Raw genomic sequence first — 22,211 nt, 5'->3', positions numbered from 1 at the left:
CACATTTTCAACGAAGTGTGGGACTGGGTCATGACAGCTAGAGGTGTGTATTTTGATGGTAAAAAAAAAAATGTGAACAGATAAACAATGAATTATTCAGACGTCCTTGAGAGGCAGAAATGAATTCGTCCTCGCCGACTGGCTTTTCACCCGTGACTGATTCAAGTGGAATTTGCTTTTAGAAGCCATTACAGCAGCGCTGGCATCGTACGGCGCTCACATATATATTCATCTGCCTGTTCGTGCGGAGTCGGAAAGTTTAATTGGGCTAAAGCGGAGCCGATGTCTGAAAGCTCCGGTGCCAGCGGTTCGGGTCTTGTAGACTGAGGAGATTCTGTACCGCGAGGAGGGAAGGGCGGGGCACGCTTCGCACGGCGTGAGACGCGCCCTGGGGAAATAGCGGCTTCTCTCGCCTCCGTGCGTTCGCGCGTTCAGTTTGACAGCCAAATGAATGGTTCGCTAATGCGTCCTCTGTGCACGTTTAACGTTTCTCCTCTCACACTTTCGAATTGGGGCGGGCGGGGATGTGGACATTACATTGCACAGAAGAATTAAGTCATTTAAGTTAGACTGCTACAGTCAGACAACTGTAGAGTATAGTGATACCTGGGTCCCCCAAATAGCCACAGGCTCCCCCAGTTTTATGAAAGCTATGTTATTGTTATCAGTAACACTTTGCAGTTTTGATGCCAAGGGGGTATCAAAGTAAAAGGGTTGCAGGACAGTACAATGTGCTGAGGGGTAGCTATAGGGGTACAGTGTGCTGAGGGGTAGCTATAGGGGTGTAGTATGCTGAGGGTTAGCTATAGGGGTGCAGTGTGCTGAGGGGTAGCTATAGGGGTGCAGTGTGCTGAGGGTAGCTATAGGGGTACAGTGTGCTGAGGGGTAGCTATAGGGGTACAGTGTGCTGACGGGTGGCTATAGGGGTGCAGTGTGCTGAGGGGTAGCTATAGGGGTGCAGTGTGTTGAGGGGTGGCTATAGGGGTGCAGTGTGCTGAGGGGTAGCTATAGGGGTACAGTGTGCTGAGGGGTAGCTATAGGGGTACAGTGTGCTGAGGGGTGGCTATAGGGGTACAGTGTGCTGAGGGGTAGCTATAGGGGTGCAGTGTGCTGAGGGGTAGCTATAGGGGTACAGTGTGCTGAGGGGTGGCTATAGGGGTACAGTGTGCTGAGGGGTAGCTATAGGGGTGCAGTGTGTTGAGGGGTAGCTATAGGGGTACAGTGTGCTGAGGGGTGGCTATAGGGGTGCAGTGTGCTGAGGGGTAGCTATAGGGGTGCAGTGTGTTGAGGGGTGGCTATAGGGGTGCAGTGTGCTGAGGGGTAGCTATAGGGGTACAGTGTGCTGAGGGGTAGCTATAGGGGTACAGTGTGCTGAGGGGTAGCTATAGGGGTGCAGTGTGCTGAGGGGTAGCTATAGGGGTGTAGTATGATAGTGGACGATGGAAAGGAAACTCTGGTGAAAAGTTGCAGGCTGCAGGGTGATTACCCAAAGCGTGCTCTGCTATGGCCCGGATCGTTGCCTACCTCTGTGTTTTTGCTGTGAAGTGGGGTGTGACTGCTAGCTCAGAAAATCCTTTTTTTAAAATCATATAAGAGACAATGTTTGTGTTATGTGTATTTTCACTTTTACGCATTAAGAACCAGGAGATTCCCAGAAATGGAGAAAATGGCTGAAAAACGCTTAGTCGTCATTATGGGGCGCTGAGTTTCCCCCCTCCGGTGTGTTCTGATATTTGAGTCCCGCTCTGGTGCTGCACAGATGAAGCTTAACATACCCTTAAGGTGTGTGTTACTCAGTAAAGGACCCTCTGTGCCATTTCCTTTCATTGACAGACGCTAACCTAAGCTCAGCTGTGCCCACAGCTTACAGTCCTGTAGTTGGCACCATAAGCTGGCATGTTTTAGAGACGTCACTGGCAGACTGCTCTGGGAGACTGTGCAACAAGTCAGACCTGTGGGACACTCTGACTTGGCTGTGAACATGTTTGCTTCTGTGTGTGTGTGTGTGTGTGTGTGTGCGTGTGTGTGCATGGGTGTGTGTGTGTGTATACATGCGTGTGTGTGTGCATGCGTGTGCGCGTATGCGTACGTGTGCGTGTATGTGCATGCGTGTGTGTGTGCGTGCGTGCGTGTGTGTGTGCGTGTGTGTGTGTGTGTGCGTGCATGTGTGTGTGTGCGTGTGTGTGTGTCTGTGTGTGCATGTGTATGCATGTGTATGCATGTGTGCGCGTGTGTGTGCGTGCGTGTGTGTGTGTGTGTGTGCGTGTGTGTGTGTGTGTGTGTGTTTGGCGTGCATGTGTGTGCATATGTGTGTGTGTGTGCTCGTGTGTGCGCATGTGTGTTAGTGTGTGTGTGTGTTAGCATGCATTTGTTTCAGCTGTTGTCCTTGTGTTTTACCTGTGCTGAGGTTGCAATGATGTGAGCTTAGCAAAACTGCCATGCTGAATTGTTTGGCTGGTTGCTGTGGGGAGGGGTTGGGATGGGATGGTTGGCATGGTGAAGTGTTGCCATGGATTGGTACTGAATTCTTTTCTGCCAGGCAGGGACAGCTGTGCACCCCCCTCCCCCCATTCCCCCGCCCCCTTATTTGTCAGACCGTCTCCTATTACCCCTCCCTGGTTTTGTGTGCATTCCACTTTATTCAGATGCTGCTAGGATACCGCTGATGAGTCAGCTGTACATGCATATGCATGCTGTATCCCAGTATGAAGCATGTTCCTGTGTGAAATGTTTGATAGTGTTATGATGTGCCAGTGAAGCTGTGTGGGCATAAACAGCTTATTGAGCCAGGGTACACACTGCACCTGCCAGGCATCGATTTGCCCAGCCCTGGTCTAAAGCAACAGTTTCAAAACAGCTGATGTAAAAAATTTCATCAGTAAATATAATTTGGCCACAGAGCAATTTTACATTTCAGCATTTCTCATTTCTGGCTGTCTAGACATAGCACAAAACTATTTTTTATTCTTAGCATTTACCTTTTGTTTCTTAATATGACAACATGGCAAGTAATATGCACGTCTTGATAGAAAGGAATATATCACGGAAGTTGTGATTTTGTTAATTAGAAGATACATGTAAATGAAGTTATACCACATGTTTGTGTTGCCTCCCCATCCGACACACTTGGGGAAGCTTTGCCAATGAAACTTGGCCAGTTAGGTTACTCAGTGAGACTAAAGGCAGATGGTTAAATAACTCATTTTGTTTGTTTGGTCTTTCGTTTGTTCTATCATTCAAATTGAATAGCAATTTGTATTTCAGGTATTTAAGTGAACAGAAGTTGCTGAAATGTTTCCCTGCTAGCCCACCTTCTGAGCTACACTTGAAGAGTCTTTCTCTTACTCAGGCCAGCGTGAGCCGGTCATGTGACCTGCAGTGTCATAAGAGCCGGCAGCTGCATCACATGCTTCAGAGAGCAGCTCATGCTGCCTGCCCTCTCCCAAAATCGGTTACGGAGGCTGCAGCAACAAGAAATCATACATATGTGAGTGAGAGTTTCAAACTGGGGATAAAAGGGTGACAAACCCTAGTATAACGTGTCCCATTGCTAGGAAATGCTAATATAAGCTGGTCTGGATCACCCCTGTAGTGTAGGCTGGTCTTGGTTCCTGCTAAGCTATTAATTAATTAGGTTTAGTCATGTTTAATTGAGCTTGATTGAACCAGTAATTTCTGATCTATGCTGATAATTGCTGATCTCAGTTAGAATTTAAAAGATACCTACAGATAGAAATGTGAAGTTGAAAAGGTGCTTTATAGATACTAGTAAAAATATTTGTTCAGTTCTTCAGTAATTGTAAAACATTATGCATTTTTTTACTTTACAAAGATAAATGTATTTTTTAATATATTGTTTAGAGACTAGAATTGTGAATGTAATGACTTATTAAGCTTCACTGAGGCATTGAGAAATGTGGTTCAAAGACAATTTCCCTTACATCACAAATGTACACCAAAAAACACTTTGCGTTCGTAGATGAGTTAGATGGGCTACAGGAAAGAGCATGAAGGTCAGTATTCCGTTAACTGCACCCTCAAACCCCATGTGAAAAGTGTTGGGCTGAAAAATGAACTTAATCGAACTGAGTGAAATATGAATACACTCTAATGTGTCTGTGTGTATCTCCATTTTCCCTTTAGGACTACACATGAAGTATGTACAGCCCATATTTCAAGGTCTTCTATGGTGCAGTCACTCACAAGCTCTTGGGAATATGGTTGCTGGAGAGAAGGCCATTCACGGCTAATGCTGCCGAATGCATTTGCCTCAGAAGGCAATTTGGAAGTTCTTAGGGACTGAATTTCACCCGGAGTGGCGGGAAATTGCTCCGAGAACGGTCTGGTAATTGAGTTACTGCGTCTTGCTGCTCAGGTTTAAAATGCAGCTATAGTATATTCCCTCTCCCTTCAACTTCCTGTGTGCGTGGCGCTCACTGATCTGCTCCATTTCCTGTCGATGACGAGCGACCATCCCCCGGTAACAGATGAGTGCATTTCATTATTTCGCTTTGTCTTTTCTCTGACATGGCAGGTGTCAGCCTCCCATTAAAAGAACGCAGCAGCTAAGATGGCTCCGCTCTCTCAGGCGCTGTGTTTCGGAATAGAAACGTGCCTCACGACCTCGTGTTGAGTCCAATCGTGGCCTGTGGCAGTGCATGAATGACCACCCCATCAACCAAGGAGGGAGGACTTCAGTCAGAATGGTCATCCCTAAGTCTTCTGGTCCATTAGATTCCTGCAGCCTGCCTCGAGTTGCCAGATTTAGAGTTGGTCTGAACTGTACAAGGTGCAAAGCTGGGAGTGTAATCGTGAACAGGGTCGAGAGCTGTCAGAAGGGGGGGCGGGGGTAGGCAGACATGCAAAGCGCATGTTAAGGATAACCACCTTGTCTTATGAGAGGTTTCAGACACACCTGTGACATAGTATGCATATTATTTCCAAATAAGCCTTACAAACACATATATGATTGACAGTTGGTATATAAATATAACGGCACCGCGTTTGACTGATGTTGCCCATGGGTGTGCTGGGTGGCAGGTGAACGGATGGGTGAAACACAAATACCTTTCATCATGCTGTCTTCATTATGAAATGCCCAATCTCTGCAGGGGATCTGCGGGCTTCCCTCTCTGCACCCTAGCAACACTCCCATGGTGACGTGCACATGGGGCTCGGTTGCCATGGACACCTTCTTGTGCTTGTACTCCCCGGCCTCTTTCCTCTCCTCCTGACTGCCAGCTTGATCACCTGCATTGGTCCTGTCCTGGGGTTGCCAGGTGTCCTTTTTTCAGGTGGAGGTGATGCTGTAACTAACACAGGTGGAGGTGATGCTGTAACTAATGCTTGCTGACACAGGTGGAGGTGATGCTGTAACTGATGCTTGCTGACGCAGGTGGAGGTGATGCTATAACTGATGCTTGCTAACACAGGTGGAGGTGATGCTGTAACTGATGCTTGGCTGCTTGCTAACACAGGTGGAGGTGATGCTGTAACTGACACAGGTGGAGGTGATGCTGTAACTAACACAGGTGGAGGTGATGCTGTAACTAACACAGGTGGAGGTGATGCTGTAACTAACACAGGTGGAGGCGATTCTGTAACTGATGCTTGGCTGCTTGCTAACACAGGTGGAGGTGATGCTGTAACTGACACAGGTGGAGGTGATGCTGTAACTAACACAGGTGGAGGTGATGCTGTAACTAACACAGGTGGAGGTGATTCTGTAACTGATGCTTGGATGCTTGCTAACACAGGTGGAGGTGATGCTGTAACTGACACAGGTGGAGGCGATTCTGTAACTGATGCTTGGATGCTTGCTAACACAGGTGAAGATGGTATTTTTAACTAAACGGGGCTGCTGCTGACTTCGTTGTCATATTGCTTGTTGTGTTGGCAGATCAGCCGAGTCCCGCCCAAGCTGACTTTGAGCATTGCTTTGAAGTGCATTTCTCATCCTGTACAGTATGCCTAAAGTGATTAAAACATATGACTAAGCAATTTAATGACTTCCCAATAGACCTTGACGCAACTGGAACAGGCTTGTTGGATAGACTGCTCTTGGTAGCTATCAGATTGACCTTTGCCATCAGGAGATTTCTGTGGAGTAGCAGCTGACTTCATTTGTTGAAGTTATCCTGAAAGCAGCTATATGTGTTTTAGTTAAACTGATGTGTCACCAGCATTAAAAAAAAGAAGAATATCTAGTTACTCCAGTGGATCCATTTGCTCCTGAAAACCATGCAAGAATAAATGCATGAAAAATAGTGTCTGTGATTAATTAAAAACAAAAGACACTGATTACGTAATCAAATTTCCACGTCCATCCCCTAGATATCATAGTAGGTCCTCTGCTGTGGTTTGGTGTTGGTTAAGTGGGAGTGAAACACTATGGGGACAATTCAAAATTCGAAAGATGCTTTTGAAATGAATGACAAATGAGCTTTCTTCTGCGGTATCTTCATTTGCATTGCCTTGTGCCATATTGAAAAAGCAAACACATAATTGCATGTGGGAATTGCTTTGTAGTTAATGGTTCACTCTAGGTTTAGCTGAAAAATTACAGAGAATAATTTTAATTTTTCAAATTTGGCAGCATAACTTTACTCTAATTAGAAATATGCAGACGAAAATAAGTTGGAGTGATATGAAACATTTTTAATGAACGGAACATTTTCTGAACCTACATTGAGGTGGTTTGTCCTGCTTATACGGTGGGTTTCAGTACGGGACACCCCCCCGTTGCCTGGTGTTGAATCCTGACCATGTCAAGGCTGACTATGGCCAACATGGATGGGTGGGAATGTATTGCATGCATAACAGTCTCAATAAACACACAGCAATGACTTCACAGTGAGACAATTAAAAATGATGACCGTCAAAATTTCAAAAATGACATAAATGAACAACAGCGATAATAAATAACTTCTACTCTGGAGGTTTTGTGGGGTGGGGGCGTTTCAGGGGTGTGGTTCATGCTGTACAGAACGACGCACGATTAGCTGTACTGTGACCCAGGGTGGGAGGGAACCAGGCAGTAGGGGTATGACGGTACATTGATTCGTATCGGTTCAAAAGGCAAAGATCCGATCGAGTCGATACAATGTGCCAAAATCTATATGTATCGTTATGAACAACAGCTAAATATTTATTTAAATGCCCATAGTCTTATGACGGTTTGCTGTCTAGCAACACTGTCATTGTAACTGTTTACGTTTCCGACTCAACCAAATCATCACTCGTGCTAGTGCCATTTTTCCTTCATGACGTCAATAAGTTTTTGCTCTCTTGACCTCATTTTGCCTGTATGTGTACGTTGTAACAGGATTGTGTTTGCTGGATCGTATACAGATTGTTTCTTAGTATATCGGATTGTCTTGGATTGTATCCTAGCAAAATTTGTGATATTGCCAAATATCGAACCATTGCCCCAAGAGTCAAGATGGTGGTGATGCCTGAGGTTTATAACCCTACCAGCCAGCTGGGCTTTCTCTTGTCTGGTCCAATGGGCACCTGCAGCTTGCCTCACCAATGCAGCTCTTCTGGAGTCCTGTAGTTCACCTTTCGTGATACCATAAGTCCTGCTGCCGCTGACTTTCCAACCATATTTAGCTACTAAATATGTTTTAATTTTTGTTAGGAAAGCATCTTGCAAGCAACTCATCAAAGTCAGAATGGAGTGCTAATGAAGTTGCATAGATTCTCTCCATTAGCTTCCCAGGGACCACAGCCTTTGCAGAACAAATTGTGAAGCCCTAAAAAACTGTGCAATAGCAAACTATGTATGGCAGCATGTTAATTGACAATCAAGGTTATATTTTGTTTGAAATCCAAACACAGGTCGTTAGCCACTCTATGAATTATGGGTAATGAGCTGTGCTGATATCTGCATACGGCACAACCCTGAAACTCCAGCTGACCACGCCTTAATATATTCCCCCTAACTGTGGGGCTGACTGGTTTCTTAACTGGCTCTCCTCATTGCTGACGTGAATATTTACTCAACACATATCATTCTACACAGGCTTTTTTCAACAATTTGAGAACGTACACAAGGTGAGTGGTGCATGCTTTAACCACGATGGAGAATGACACAGAACAGAACTTATTTCCACTGGGGTCCTTTTGCTGACTAGAAAGATGATGCGGCATAAATTGAATCTTATGGAAACGATACAATAGGGATATATGAAATATATATGAAATTGCACAAATATGTTACAGTGCATGAACAGATCTAAGATAAATAGGTAATCATATCAGGGAAGAAGAACAATTGGACAGGCCGTCCTCTCATTGGCTCTCCCTCATCATGTGACATACCTGTGTTTGTGCAAAAGCAGATACTGTGGAAAGTGCATTAAATAACACTGACCAAGAAATAAACAAAATGGGTCTATAATTCCCAGGAAGTGCTTAAATTATGTTTTGTACAAACAAAACGAATTTCTCAAAACAATATTGATTTATTTTTCAGTTGGTGCCAAGGGGCTTTGTCATAAACAAAGGGTCTGCTTGGCTCAGTGCTGAGAGCGAGTTACGTCAGTTCCCAGAAGATTTAACAGTTTCTTTGTAACCCTATAAATTTAAATTTGGATTTGCTCAAAAATGTTGAATGTTGCTTAAACTACCTTCAATAAAATGTCAGTATTACAATTCTACTAAAAAATAAAGCAAGTAAGATTGCTTTATTTTCAGTTTGTGAATTTTGTGCAAATGAGCCCAGTTGTGTCCTCAATCACATACCACTGGTGCTCATCTGTGCCTAATGAACTGATGTCTCTTCCTGTGATCTTTGAATCATGGAAACATTCTCTGGTTTTTCCCCCACTGGCTCCAAGTTTACTTTTTATTCCTCCCGGAAAACATACTTTGTTAAGCACTTTGACAGATTTTCTGTAAAAAATCTCAAATGCCAAAACTGATTGACTGTTTCGTTGATTATTAAACCTTGTGGTTCAATTGCAGTGTGCTTAGCTTAGCTGGGGGTTTAAGCAACTGCAACAGCTATCCAAATCTGTGAATTAATGATAAGCGATAAGCTGTTTCAGCTGAAATGCAGTTCTGTGACCTAGAGGTTTAAAGCACACTGCATAGATTTTATGAGATTTTTTTAGATTGTATAGATATTGCTTAAACATTCCACCATGCTGCTCCCCTCTCCCACCCGTACCCCATCACCCTGCTCCCCTCCCCCACCCCTCCCACGACCCCGATGCTCTAATTGTGCTCTCGCCTCCTCCAGGGCGTGGCCTTCGTCTCCCTCTTCTTCATCCTCGTCTCCATCACCAACTTCTGCCTGGAGACGCACGAGGCCTTCAACGTGCTCAAGACGTACCCGGTGAACGAGAGCGTGGGCAACCGGACGGTGTTGGGCACCAGGATGGAGCTGGTGACCGCACCCGCCCTCTTCCTGGTGGAGGGCGTGTGCGTGGTCTGGTTCACCTTCGAGTTCCTCATGCGCGTCCTGTGCTGCCCGGACAAGCTGCTTTTCATCAAGAACCTGCTCAACATCATCGACTTCGTGGCCATCCTGCCCTTCTACCTGGAGCTGGGGCTGAGCGGCCTCTCCTCCAAGGCGGCCACGGACGTGCTGGGCTTCCTGCGGGTGGTGCGCTTCGTGCGGATCCTGCGCATCTTCAAGCTCACCCGCCACTTCGTGGGGCTCCGCGTGCTGGGCCACACGCTCCGCGCCAGCGTCAACGAGTTCTGCCTCCTCATCATCTTCCTCGCGTTGGGCGTGCTCATCTTCGCCACCATGATCTACTACGCCGAGCGCATCGGCGCCAACCCCAAAAACCCCATGAACACCAGCCACACCCACTTCAAGAACATCCCCATCAGCTTCTGGTGGGCGGTGGTCACCATGACGACCCTGGGCTACGGGGACATGTACCCTCAGACGTGGCTGGGCATGATGGTGGGGGCCCTGTGCGCCCTGGCGGGGGTGCTGACCATCGCCATGCCCGTGCCTGTCATCGTTAATAATTTCGGGATGTACTACTCCCTGGCCATGGCCAAACAGAAGCTTCCGAAGAAGAAGAAGAAGCACAACCCCAAACCCGACGCCCCCACCGACTCGCCCTCCTTCGCCAAGTCTGTCAGCAACTCCCCCCGCGACAGCACCCAGAGCGACACCTGCCCGCTCGCCGCCGACGACAGCAAGCCGCGCAATCGCTCAGGTGAGGGGGGGGAGGGGCACAACCGCTCAGGTGAGGGGGGGGAGGGGCACAACCGCTCAGGTGAGGGGGGGGAGGGGCACAACCGCTCAGGTGAGGGGGGGGGAGGGGCACAATCGCTCAGGTGAGGGGGGGGAGGGGCACAACCGCTCAGGTGAGGGGGGGGAGGGGCACAACCGCTCAGGTGAGGGGGGGGGAGGGGCACAATCGCTCAGGTGAGGGGTGGGGGGGGGCGGTACACAATTGCCAAGGCGAGGGGGGGACAATCGCTCAGGTAAGGGGTGAAATAAGAGGTAAAACTAGCACACAATTACCCCATTTCTACTGGTAAAAAAAACAAAATTTTAGTACTAAAGAAACTAAAAGTGAAATACTTAAAAACAACTCCTATATTACCTATCAAGTGACTACCTTTACCAAGATTTAGGTTGGTTACAGCCTAAATTTAATTGCGTACTTCCTAGGAATAGAAAGTATGCATTATCTAATTTTCGAGGAAGTACACAATTACGCTCAGGTTATAACCAGGCTAAACCTTTGATAACTATGAGATAGCCACTAGAATTGATAAGAAATAGACGTGTTTTTTTTCCGTGATCTTCATGGTAATAACTAGCAATTTATTTCTAGGTGAGAACCACCCGTTTCATGCTCAATTTATCTCAGAGCATATCTAGATTTCATTACATTTCTAAACCCATTTACACTGCGTTGCTTTCTTCTCTCGGGTTAAGACACTGCGATGCCACAAGAACCGTAAATGATTGCCTTTAATCTGGTTGTCATTCTTGCCCTGTTCGCTTCAGGACGTTTTCCCCATGTTTCCCCTTTCAAAGAACGCATTTCAAATCTGATTGTTCTGAAGCCCTGACTGGGTCTTCAGTTTAAATTAAACTCAGGCCACACGATCACATGCTTCTTGTTCAAAGGATCTCTTGTTTTTGTGTATTTAATTGCGGATGTCATTTGACCAAAATTGATTTTCGTTCAAATCTTGCCAACTTTCCCTTCTTCCAATCCATTTCTGCTGAAATGGATTCTTTATAGAAACTTCGGAACATTATAAACCAAGTATCTTGTCTCTGGTCTCAAAGATTTTGTAGGATAATAGGAATTTGTTTTTTTTTTGTTTTTTTTCGTTGTAGGAGGTTCTGAACAGACACTCTTATCCATACTGACACACACAGACATACACATACCATACATTTATATAGCCAAATATTGACTGAAGAAATTCGAGTTAAAAGGATACAATGGCTGTGCCCCACCTGGGATTTAAACATGCAATCTCTGAGACAAGATTCCAATTACCTCAGCAGTATGCTTAATCACAGTTTGCAGTGAGCTGTGGATTAGAACCCATGACTTTGCATTACTGGCAGAGTGAGTTTAAAACTCTAAGGCCCTGTTGCTGAAATCACGGCCCTTGAGGTACACCCTTCCTTTACCTGGGAGTCAGGTGTGAATACAGTCTAACCAATCAGTAGCACTAATTGTTCAGTTAATTACCTAGGGGAAAAGAAAACCAGGGCCAGATTTGGATTTGAGGTCCAGGTTTGTGTATCCATGCTCTAAGGTGCAAGGTCACAAATATGTTCTTAACTGAACATTCTAATGCTGATGTAACACTACTGGTAATTGAAAGCAATGGAGTTCTAGAACCTTGACTTCAAATTTAGAAAAACTATTCCAAAAAAACTACTATCAAATCTACTCTGTTGGATACACAGCAGGCATGTGTAAACAATGAGTAAAATGGCAGTACACAGTAAAATGCCCAGTGCTAATTCAACACTCAATAGACCCCCTCCTCCCCCAGAGTGGGACCAAGTGTTATCTGTTAAGAGTAAAAGTAACACTGTTAGAGTTGAATTAACACATTTAACTGTGTAATTGTGTAAAGAGTTAGCGATTTGCCCAAGGTGGGATTTGAACATGGCCCTCTCACTTGCCCAAAGACAAACACGTTACCAGTGAACCAGCTTCACTAGCAAACTAGCTACACCTACACTGTACTTCATTAGCAAACTAGCTACACCTATACTGTGCTTCACCAGCGAAGCTACACCTACACTGTGCTTCATTAGCGAACTAGCTACACCTACACTGTGCTTCACCAGCAATCTAGCTACACCCACACTGTGCTTCACCAGCAATCTAGCTACACCTACACTGTGCTTCATTAGCCAACTAGCTACACCTACACTGTGCTTCATAAGCAAACTAGCTACACCTACACTGTGCTTCATTAGCAAACTAGCTACACCTACACTGTGCTTCATTAGCAAACTAGCTACACTTACACTGTGCTTCACCAGCGAAGCTACACCTACACTGTGCTTCACCAGCGAACTAGCTACACCTATACTGTGCTTCACCAGCGAAGCTACACCTACACTGTGCTTCACCAGCGAACTAGCTACACCTACACTGTGCTTCATTAGCCAACTAGCTATATCTACGCTGTGCTTCATTAGCAAACTAGCTACACCTACACTGTGCTTCATTAGCAAACTAGCTACACCTACGCTGTGCTTCACCAGCGAACTAGCTACACCTACACTGTGCTTCATTAGCAAACTAGCTACACCTACGCTGTGCTTCATTAGCCAACTAGCTACACCTATACTGTGCTTCACCAGCGAAGCTACACCTACACTGTGCTTCACCAGCGAACTAGCTACACCTACACTGTGCTTCATTAGCCAACTAGCTATATCTACACTGTGCTTCATTAGCAAACTAGCTACACCTACGCTGTGCTTCATTAGCAAACTAGCTACACCTACGCTGTGCTTCATTAGCAAACTAGCTACACCTACACTGTGCTTCACCAGCGAACTAGCTACACCTATACTGTGCTTCACCAGCGAAGCTACACCTACACTGTGCTTTGCTAGCGAACTAGCTACACCTACACTGTACTTTGCTAGTGAACTAGCTACACCTACACTGTACTTTGCTAGTGAACTAGCTACACCTACACTGTACTTTGCTAGCGAACTAGCTACACCTACACTGTACTTTGCTAGTGAACTAGCTACACCTACACTGTACTTTGCTAGTGAACTAGCTACACCTACACTGTACTTTGCTAGTGAACTAGCTACACCTACACTGTACTTTGCTAATGAACTAGCTACACCTACACTGTACTTTGCTAGTGAACTAGCTACACCTACACTGTACTTTGCTAGTGAACTAGCTACACCTACACTGTACTTTGCTAGTGAACTAGCTACACCTACACTGTACTTTGCTAGTGAACTAGCTACACCTACACTGTACTTTGCTAGTGAACTAGCTACACCTACACTGTACTTTGCTAGTGAACTAGCTACACCTACACTGTGCTTCACCAGCGAACTAGCTACACCTACACTGTACTTTGCTAGCGAACTAGCTACACCTACACTGTACTTTGCTAGTGAACTAGCTACACCTACACTGTACTTTGCTAGCGAACTAGCTACACCTACACTGTACTTTGCTAGCAAACTAGCTACACCTACACTGTACTTTGCTAGTGAACTAGCTACACCTACACTGTGCTTTGCTAGTGAACTAGCTACACCTACACTGTACTTTGCTGGGTGAACTAGCTACACCTACACTGTACTTTGCTAGTGAACTAGCTACACCTACACTGTACTTTGCTAGCGAACTAGCTACACCTACACTGTACTTTGCTAGCGAACTAGCTACACCTACACTGTACTTTGCTAGCGAACTAGCTACACCTACACTGTACTTTGCTAGCGAACTAGCTACACCTACACTGTACTTTGCTAGTGAACTAGCTACACCTACACTGTACTTTGCTAGTGAACTAGCTACACCTACACTGTACTTTGCTAGTGAACTAGCTACACCTACACTGTGCTTCACCAGCGAACTAGCTACACCTACACTGTACTTTGCTAGCGAACTAGCTACACCTACACTGTACTTTGCTAGTGAACTAGCTACACCTACACTGTACTTTGCTAGCGAACTAGCTACACCTACACTGTACTTTGCTAGCAAACTAGCTATACCCACAACAGTTGCCTTCTCTTCTCCTCCTGTCAGACTCCAAGCAGAATGGCGATGCCAATCTGGTCCTGTCGGACGAGGAGGGGTGTGCTCTGACACAGCCGCTGTCGCCAAGCGAACGCTGGTCTCTACGGCGATCCCGCGCCCACGACAAGACCAAGAAGGAGGCGTCCTGTTTTCTGCTGACCTCCGGAGACTTCTCCTGCACTGCCGACGCCCCCATCCGCGCAGGTAACGGAACCTGCCAAGGGAAAGGGGGCCACTACTTCCTATAGAGTCAGATGCAGCAGGGAGATGCCCTGCTGCATTCTGGGAGCTATTTGTTAAAGATCACAGAGAATCTTCCTCCGAGCTCCCCGTTAAAAACCTCACCCCGTTTGGCCTGACTGTTCCCAGCCTTGTAGCCTTGTAGGGCTCATGGGAAATGTAGTGAAGAAGTAGCTGTAAAGTTTCTGTCCTCCTCTTAACTGCTTCACACTTTATAAACCTCACACCTTTGGCAGTTGATTCTCCAGGGTTTAATGGGACACCAGTACAGCTGGTCTGAAGGGATTACTGAGTCCAGTCTCAGCTATCTGTGTGTAATCTATATATAGTCTGTCTACAATGAAAACATGCTTTTTTCATTCTTCTTCAAGAATAAGGTATACTGTCTGCCAGCTTTGTTGTGTCTTGTTGTGGTTATACACACACTAGATGTGTTCTTCAGTCAAAGGGCATACATAGGTCAGACAGATCCCTGTGGAACACAGAGACATAAAAGATCTCTTTGATCAGGGTTCACTGTAAGGCTGTTCTGTCTTGTCATTGACATTACGTAACTTAATTTCGAAAACAAAACTCTCGACTAGTGATGGGAGAATGAGGTATGATAACACCAGAAAGAAGTGGAGCTACAATTAACTGTCTTGTCTGAACCAGTCAAAAGCTTTCAGCTTCACAACAATTGCAATTATTAGTTCTAAACAGATGGCTAATGATAGTAACACCCGGCCACACCCATTATTGGTGCAGTGATGCCTCATTCTCCCATCCCTATATTCAGCTCTGATAGAGTAGATTGAACAGTGGGAACTTTTCATCCTGGTTAGACTCGTATGTACCGTGTTAGGTTTAATTACCTTCATTTAGCGCACCTGCATGTTTTTACCGTCATGGAAGCGGGGGCAGCTCGCAGCCGCGTTCCGGAGCGCGCGTCTGAACTTCGCCCGAGCGCCCCCCCCCCCCCCCCCCCCCCCCCACAGGCCCTCGGTCGGGGCAGACCTCTCTGTTCGCTCCCGGCTGTCGTTTGGGAGCTCTATTTTTGGAGGGAATGGATTTCCTGCCAACGGACCGTGCAAACATTCCACCTCCTGACGCTCAGGCGTTTAGCTGAGAACGGCCAAATTAGAGTCGGCCTGTGTGTGCAGCCAGAGATTCCTGGAAGCCGCCATTGTTTGGGAACAGACTTCAGGCAAATGTCATTAGCAGGTAATGCAGAGACCAACGGGAGGATAAGAGAGCCTCTGATGGCTAAATCCCCAGAGAGGTTTTTTTAACATTGTAAAGCAGGGGTGGACAAGCATCTGTTTCTGGATTTCATGCAAACTGTGCTTTATTACTTAATCAGCCAATTTTAGTGATCATTTTTAAGTACATCTAATGACAAGCTCATGAATGACAGCTGAAGACTGTTTTACTGTGTGACTTCTACCATAATCTGCTGGAAATGCTAACCTTCATATACACAATGGCCCTCCCCCGGTTTGACCGTTGTTCTGTCTCATAATATCCAATCAGCTAGCAGAATTCCTGATTACTGCTTTTATTGTTAAAAAAGAGAAAGTCTTAATGGAAAGATATTTATAATCTTGGAGATTGAGGTACAGTAGGTGACTACCAAAATTATGGTTGTTCTGTGTGATAACAACCCTAATTCTGTCCTAACCAGAGGAGTGTAGGAGAAAACACATTCTGTCTAGTGAGTGTCCCTTCGTCTGTGAGGGACTGGCCAAAATAGGGAATGCACTAGATAAGCTCCAGGTGCCTGATTGGTCGTCCTTCAGTCCTCCCGCTGTGGAAAGGTGGCAGGTGTCGGGCAGGTGTCCAGGTGGGGTCCTGACCCTCTAATTTGCCTGGCTTTGGCCGTCCTTGCCCTTGGCATGTGCGATGATGTCACCATCTCTCTCAGCCTATCGCTGTCGTTTTGCTGCTGATGGTTCGCCCCGAGGCGTCGGCAGCCGGAGCATCTTAATCTGAACGCACGCCAATGTTTATAGACGTCCCGCGTTCTCCCCTGACTGCTGTGGATCGAGCCGCTTGGTGACGGAGTAACAGCACAATAGGGTTTTCCTCATTGTTCCTCCCTGGCCTTCTGCACACTGCACAGTAGTGACATGTTTTCAGGTGGGGGGGAAGCACATTATGAATGACGCGATAAGCCAAGTGAATTATTTACCATTTATGGTATGACACACACTAAGGCTGAACATTTTTGGAGGACATCAAGTTTATTAATATTTACACATATTTTAAACTGCCTGTAGGTGATAAGCTTTTGCCTGCAGTCTGTTCATCGGTTGCTTGATTACCCACACTGTTTCAGCCAACAGTTTCTAAGAACAGTCTCATATCATTAATACCGCTGCTTTTCACTCTCAATGAAATTCAGAGATAAAATAAATTTTGCTCTGAAATGACACGATAGCGCTTCGCTTAGGGTTAGCCTGCTTGCTGGTCAAACACATGCCCAAACGGTTTTTATTCTATTATCACAGTCATAAGCGTACCCTTCTCTTCCCCTCAGAGGTGCATTAACGGCTGGTTCCAGCGGGTTTTCCGCGAGAAGTCAGTCACAGTAGCGTCATCCGCGAGGCGGGCCTGACATCCGTGCAGCCGCGGCATCTGCCCGACTGAGGACCTCGCTCAATCTGGCATAATTACCCACTAACTACACCATCATTTCCTTATGATTAGTGTGTAATTAAGCTACAAGCAGTTCCGTCGCTAAAAAGAAACAAAGCAAAAGAAAAAAGAGAAAAAGAAGACACATGCGTTATGATGTGGCATTACTCCGCCAGTGACATCTCTGCTTAATTGCCACTAATGGGTTTCCATTAGTAACGTGATCCCACCCCCCCCCACCCCCACCCCCCTGAGGTTTCTCCCCTGGCCTTGCTGTTGGGTGCTAAAGGCCTGCTGTGTGTCAGGCTGCAGTGGAGGGCAGGGGTGTGCCGAGAACAGTAGCAATGCGCCAACCTGCGCCAACCTGCGCCAACCCCGTAGGGGCCCAATATGCGCCCCTTCCCGCACGCCCCCCAGGGCAGACCCCGCCCCCTGAGGGACAGGAGGCGTGTCCGTCCACACGGGCAACAGACTCCGGAGTGCAAAGGGTTCTTATTATGATGTCACAATCAACATTGTGGATTTGTGCAATGGCGAGACAGGTGTGATTAATAGGCTTCCCTGCAGCATTGCATCATGGATCTGAAATGTTAATGTAGTCCCCAGGGCTGAAGGTGAGGGTGAGCTCCACAGAGGAGCTGAGGGTGCGCACAGTGACGGTGAAGCTGAGGGTGAGCACGGTAAGGGTGAGGGTGAGCACGATAAGGGTGAGGGTGATCACGGTGAGGGTGAGGGTGAGCACGGTGAGGGTGAAGCTGAGGGTGAGCACGGTGAAGGTGAGGGTGAGCACGGTGAGGGTGAAGCTGAGGGTGAGCATGGTGAGGGTGAGGGTGAGCACAGTGAGGGTGAGGGTGAAGCTGAGGGTGAGCACGGTGAGGGTGAGGGTGAGCACGGTGAGGGTGAGGGTGAGCATAGTGAGGGTGAGGGTGAGCACGGTGAGGGTGAGGGTGAGCATGGTGAGGGTGAGGGTGAGCACGGTGAGGGTGAAGCTGAGGGTGAGCATAGTGAGGGTGAGGGTGAGCACGGTGAGGGTGAGCACGGTGAGGGTGAGGGTGAGCATGGTGAGGGTGAGGGTGAGCACGGTGAGGGTGAAGCTGAGGGTGAGCATAGTGAGGGTGAAGCTGAGGGTGAGCACAGTGAGGGTGAGGGTGAGGGTGAGCACGGTGAGGGTGAGGGTGAGCACAGTGAGGGTGAGGGTGAGGGTGAGCACAGTGAGGGTGAGGGTGAGCATGGTGAGGGTGAAGCTGAGGGTGAGCACGGTGAGGGGGAGGGTGAGGGTGAGCACGGTGAGGGTGAGGGTGAGGGTGAGCACGATGAGGGTGAAGCTGAGGGTGAGCACGGTGAGGGGGAGGGTGAGGGTGAGCATGGTGAGGGTGAGGGTGAGCACGATGAGGGTGAAGCTGAGGGTGAGCACGGTGAGGGTGAGGGTGAAGCTGAGGGTGAGCACGGTGAGGGTGAGCACGGTGAGGGTGAGCACGGTGAGGGTGAGGGTGAGCACAGTGAGGGTGAGGGTGAGGATGAGCACAGTGAGGGTGAAGCTGAGGGTGAGCACGGTGAGGGTGAGGGTGAGGGTGATCACGGTGAGGGTGAGGGTGAGCACGGTGAGGGTGAAGCTGAGGGTGAGCACGGTGAAGGTGAGGGTGAGCACAGTGAGGGTGAGGGTGAAGCTGAGGGTGAGCACGGTGAGGGTGAGGGTGAGCACAGTGAGGGTGAGGGTGAAGCTGAGGGTGAGCACGGTGAGGGTGAGGGTGAGCACGGTGAGGGTGAGGGTGAGCACAGTGAGGGTGAGGGTGAGCACAGTGAGGGTGAGGGTGAGCACGGTGAGGGTGAGGGTGAGCATGGTGAGGGTGAGGGTGAGCACGGTGAGGGTGAAGCTGAGGGTGAGCATAGTGAGGGTGAAGCTGAGGGTGAGCACAGTGAGGGTGAGGGTGAGGGTGAGCACTGTGAGGGTGAGCACGGTGAGGGTGAGCACAGTGAGGGTGAGGGTGAGGGTGAGCACAGTGAGGGTGAGGGTGAGCATGGTGAGGGTGAAGCTGAGGGTGAGCACGGTGAGGGGGAGGGTGAGGGTGAGCACGGTGAGGGTGAGGGTGAGCATGGTGAGGGTGAAGCTGAGGGTGAGCACGGTGAGGGTTAGGGTGAGCACGGTGATGGTGAGGGTGAGCACGGTGAGCGTGAACATGGTGAGGGTGAAGCTGAGGATGAGCATGGTGCTCAGCTGTGCCCGAGCTCTGAGCATCACTCCTGGCTGTATTAAATATACATGCCTCCTGACCGCCTTCTTCCAGTCGCTGTTAACCTTGGGCAGTGCACTGCCGTCTTTCCAGCTCTCGTCTGGCAAAGGGGAAATTAGGCAGAAATTTTACCAAGCACATTAGATCTAAGAAGAAATTCTAAATAAACATTTGTAGGCCAATGTTCAAACAGGATGCTTATAAGTAACTCTAATGTGATATGAAATGTCTGGTTTATTTTTATTTTTTATAAATTATATATATATGTTTTGGGTTTCCGATTAGTGAAACAGATGAAAGTAAATGATTTATATGTACAGTACAAAGAGTTTGTCTACCCAACTGCTGTCTATATCTCTGGAATTTAAATTCCCACATTTTTTCCACACTTTGAAATATGTCTGACTGACTATGCAATGTGCATTGCTTTAGACCAAACGTTATTCTTAATTTTTTTTAACATTCTGTTTCTCAAATACAGAAAGCTGCAAAGAAGCCCTTGCTGCCACCACTAACTATGCTCAGGCAGAAGTTACCACTCTGACTTGATGGCTATTGGTCACATTATGGAAAGTGGGCGTGGCCCAGGATGCAGGACCAGAGGGGGGCCAGGGGGTGGCTCCACCCCTTTCCCCTCAGGCTTAGAAGTACAGGCCGGACCCTTTTCTCCAAGAGGGGCCTTGTCCAAGGAAACACTCTCTGTGGTGTATATTCAGCTCTCCAGAAGACCTTGTTATGTACACATCTGTCTGTCGTAGATGCGTCTTGCATGTCTTGCATGATATACACTGTTATAGTATGTACCTTTGACAGAGTATAACAAACTCCATTAACGTACTTAATACTTAGGCAACATCTAACTTGTATCATAGTTGAATTAAGTCTTTTAACATTAACGTTAACGTTGTTGTTAACATTTCCTCATGAGTTGAAGTTACTCTGCAATATTTTTTTAATCAATACTGCCGCCAGAAAAATACTGCCACATATTTGTGAACTATGATGTTTCTCTGCTGTGCAATATCCGATCAACTGGTGATTCACTGTCCCGTTTTTTTTTTTCTTTCTTTCTTTTTTAATTTAAACAGCACATAGGCGTGATGGTGCCATTCTAGTTCAGCCTTTCATCCATAAAATGTGATCGATGTTGACTGTAAAACAACAGAACTGCGTGTTTGAATATTGCGGTGTTAAAATTGTGACCGTGAGATAGATTCTGACTTCCAACCATTGTTCCAAGTTGACTCTCACAGAAAAAAAAAAAAAGAACCCAAGTGTGGCTTTGTTTGAATTAAAACATAACAGTAAAAACAAACGTAGGTCTGCCCTTTGTCACACCAGCAGTGCGAAGGACGGTTGGGAGGAACGCGGAGCAGACATCGAACGCCCTACTCGCCCATTAGCCTTCCTCCAACTATTATGAAGACGTGTTTTAATTCCATAACCTTCCAACATAGTTACGTTGCTGGTTGAAAGGGGACCAAGCGGGAGAGCAATCTTTCCATTTTCTGTTTCTTCGGTAGATTAAGGTCATCAGGATGGCTTGCAAGCATATCAGTTCTGTTCCAATTGTGCCTAATGTGGAGTCAGTGGGGATTTGGTGTGAATAAGGGTGAATGGGGGTGTCTGTAGCAGTAAAGCATTAGACCTCACACTGGTTTCAGATGTATTTTCTGAGGGTTATAGAAGTTTTCACATCTGACAAACACACGCACACACACACACACACAAATACACATAAACACACACACACACACGCATACACACACATAAACACACACATACAAATACACATAAACACACACACACACATGCACACACACACACACACACATGCATATACACACACACACCTCACACACACACACACACACATACACAAAACAGAGAGAAAGTGGCAGAGTATGTGCTCAAATGTGACTAAAGATGTTGGCTCCAGTTTTTACGTGTAGCCTGCCATGTTTAAAAACCTTTGTTGCCTTACAGTACATTTAACAAACAAATGTAGACTCACTATAGCTTTCCTTGAGTTTGTACACCATCCCTATTTTAAATAGTTTATATATTTATTTTGTATGTAAATGATAGCACATATCTAGTATGTAGCACAGTATGCGATTAAACATAACGAACCACACAAAACCTTTTATAACCTGAACACAAGTGCATTAACCTTTAGCTAAGTTACAGATAAATATTAAAACAAATCCGATACAGAGATTATTTTCGTAATATTACAGATTTACCAACCTGCATTACACTTTGTCAGTTTTACTGTTGTGTTTTAATGGGAGAGAAGCAGACAGAGTGGCTGGATGGCAGTAGGGGTTTTTTCCAAAGGTGAGCTGGAGTCACCATAAATGTTGGCTTCCTAAAAATGAAGTGTTTGGTACAGTAACTGGTAACTGTTTTGGAAGAACCTGTATGAAGCTGTCAAACGTGGTGTGTCTAAGGCAATACAGTTAATATCTTGTACCCTGTAGGCATGTCTCTCTATGCACCTCTGCAGACGTAAAAAATAAACAATGTTTTCCGATGTTAACATTAAAGTGTTGCCTCCCGTTATTTCTGAGTGTGAATTCATCGAGTGTTGAAGTTCAGTTGAAAATGGAATTGACGGCAACCATGATTTGAAAGACGGAGGGGCAGATTTGGATCTTGGTAAGACCTTGTGTGGTTTCCATCATTACAAGAATATTTGAATAGCATTGCTTGAACTGACAGATCAATGGTGTAAATGCCCACAACAGCAGTTATTTACACTGTAATAAAGCATATTCCATTTGAAGCTGAATCCTTTTTTTTAAAACATCCATTTGTGTTCTCTATCCAGCAATATAATCACATTAAAATGCTCTATGTTTGAATTCCCATCATTGGCTGA

The 22,211-nt window shown here is 46.6% G+C and overlaps 1 protein-coding gene across 2 annotated transcripts in view; it reads left to right on the top strand.

Annotated features, from left to right (window-relative positions):
- Positions 1-21,871, top strand: part of kcnc4 (potassium voltage-gated channel, Shaw-related subfamily, member 4) — a 46,474-nt gene extending 24,603 nt beyond the window's left edge. For both annotated transcript variants that reach the window (XM_035382141.1, XM_035382143.1), the window contains 3 exons: positions 9,245-10,181; positions 14,250-14,444; positions 19,809-21,871. In XM_035382141.1, coding sequence (XP_035238032.1) covers positions 9,245-10,181; positions 14,250-14,444; positions 19,809-19,876 — 1,200 coding nt within the window. In that variant the 3' untranslated portion in view covers positions 19,877-21,871. The remainder of the gene's footprint in view (positions 1-9,244; positions 10,182-14,249; positions 14,445-19,808) is intronic.
- The last annotated feature ends 340 nt before the right edge of the window (positions 21,872-22,211 follow it).

Source organism: Anguilla anguilla, chromosome 11 (genome assembly GCF_013347855.1).
Source record: "Anguilla anguilla isolate fAngAng1 chromosome 11, fAngAng1.pri, whole genome shotgun sequence".
Taxonomy (NCBI): Eukaryota; Metazoa; Chordata; class Actinopteri; order Anguilliformes; family Anguillidae; genus Anguilla; species Anguilla anguilla.
This window is presented reverse-complemented; position numbering and strand designations above follow the sequence as displayed.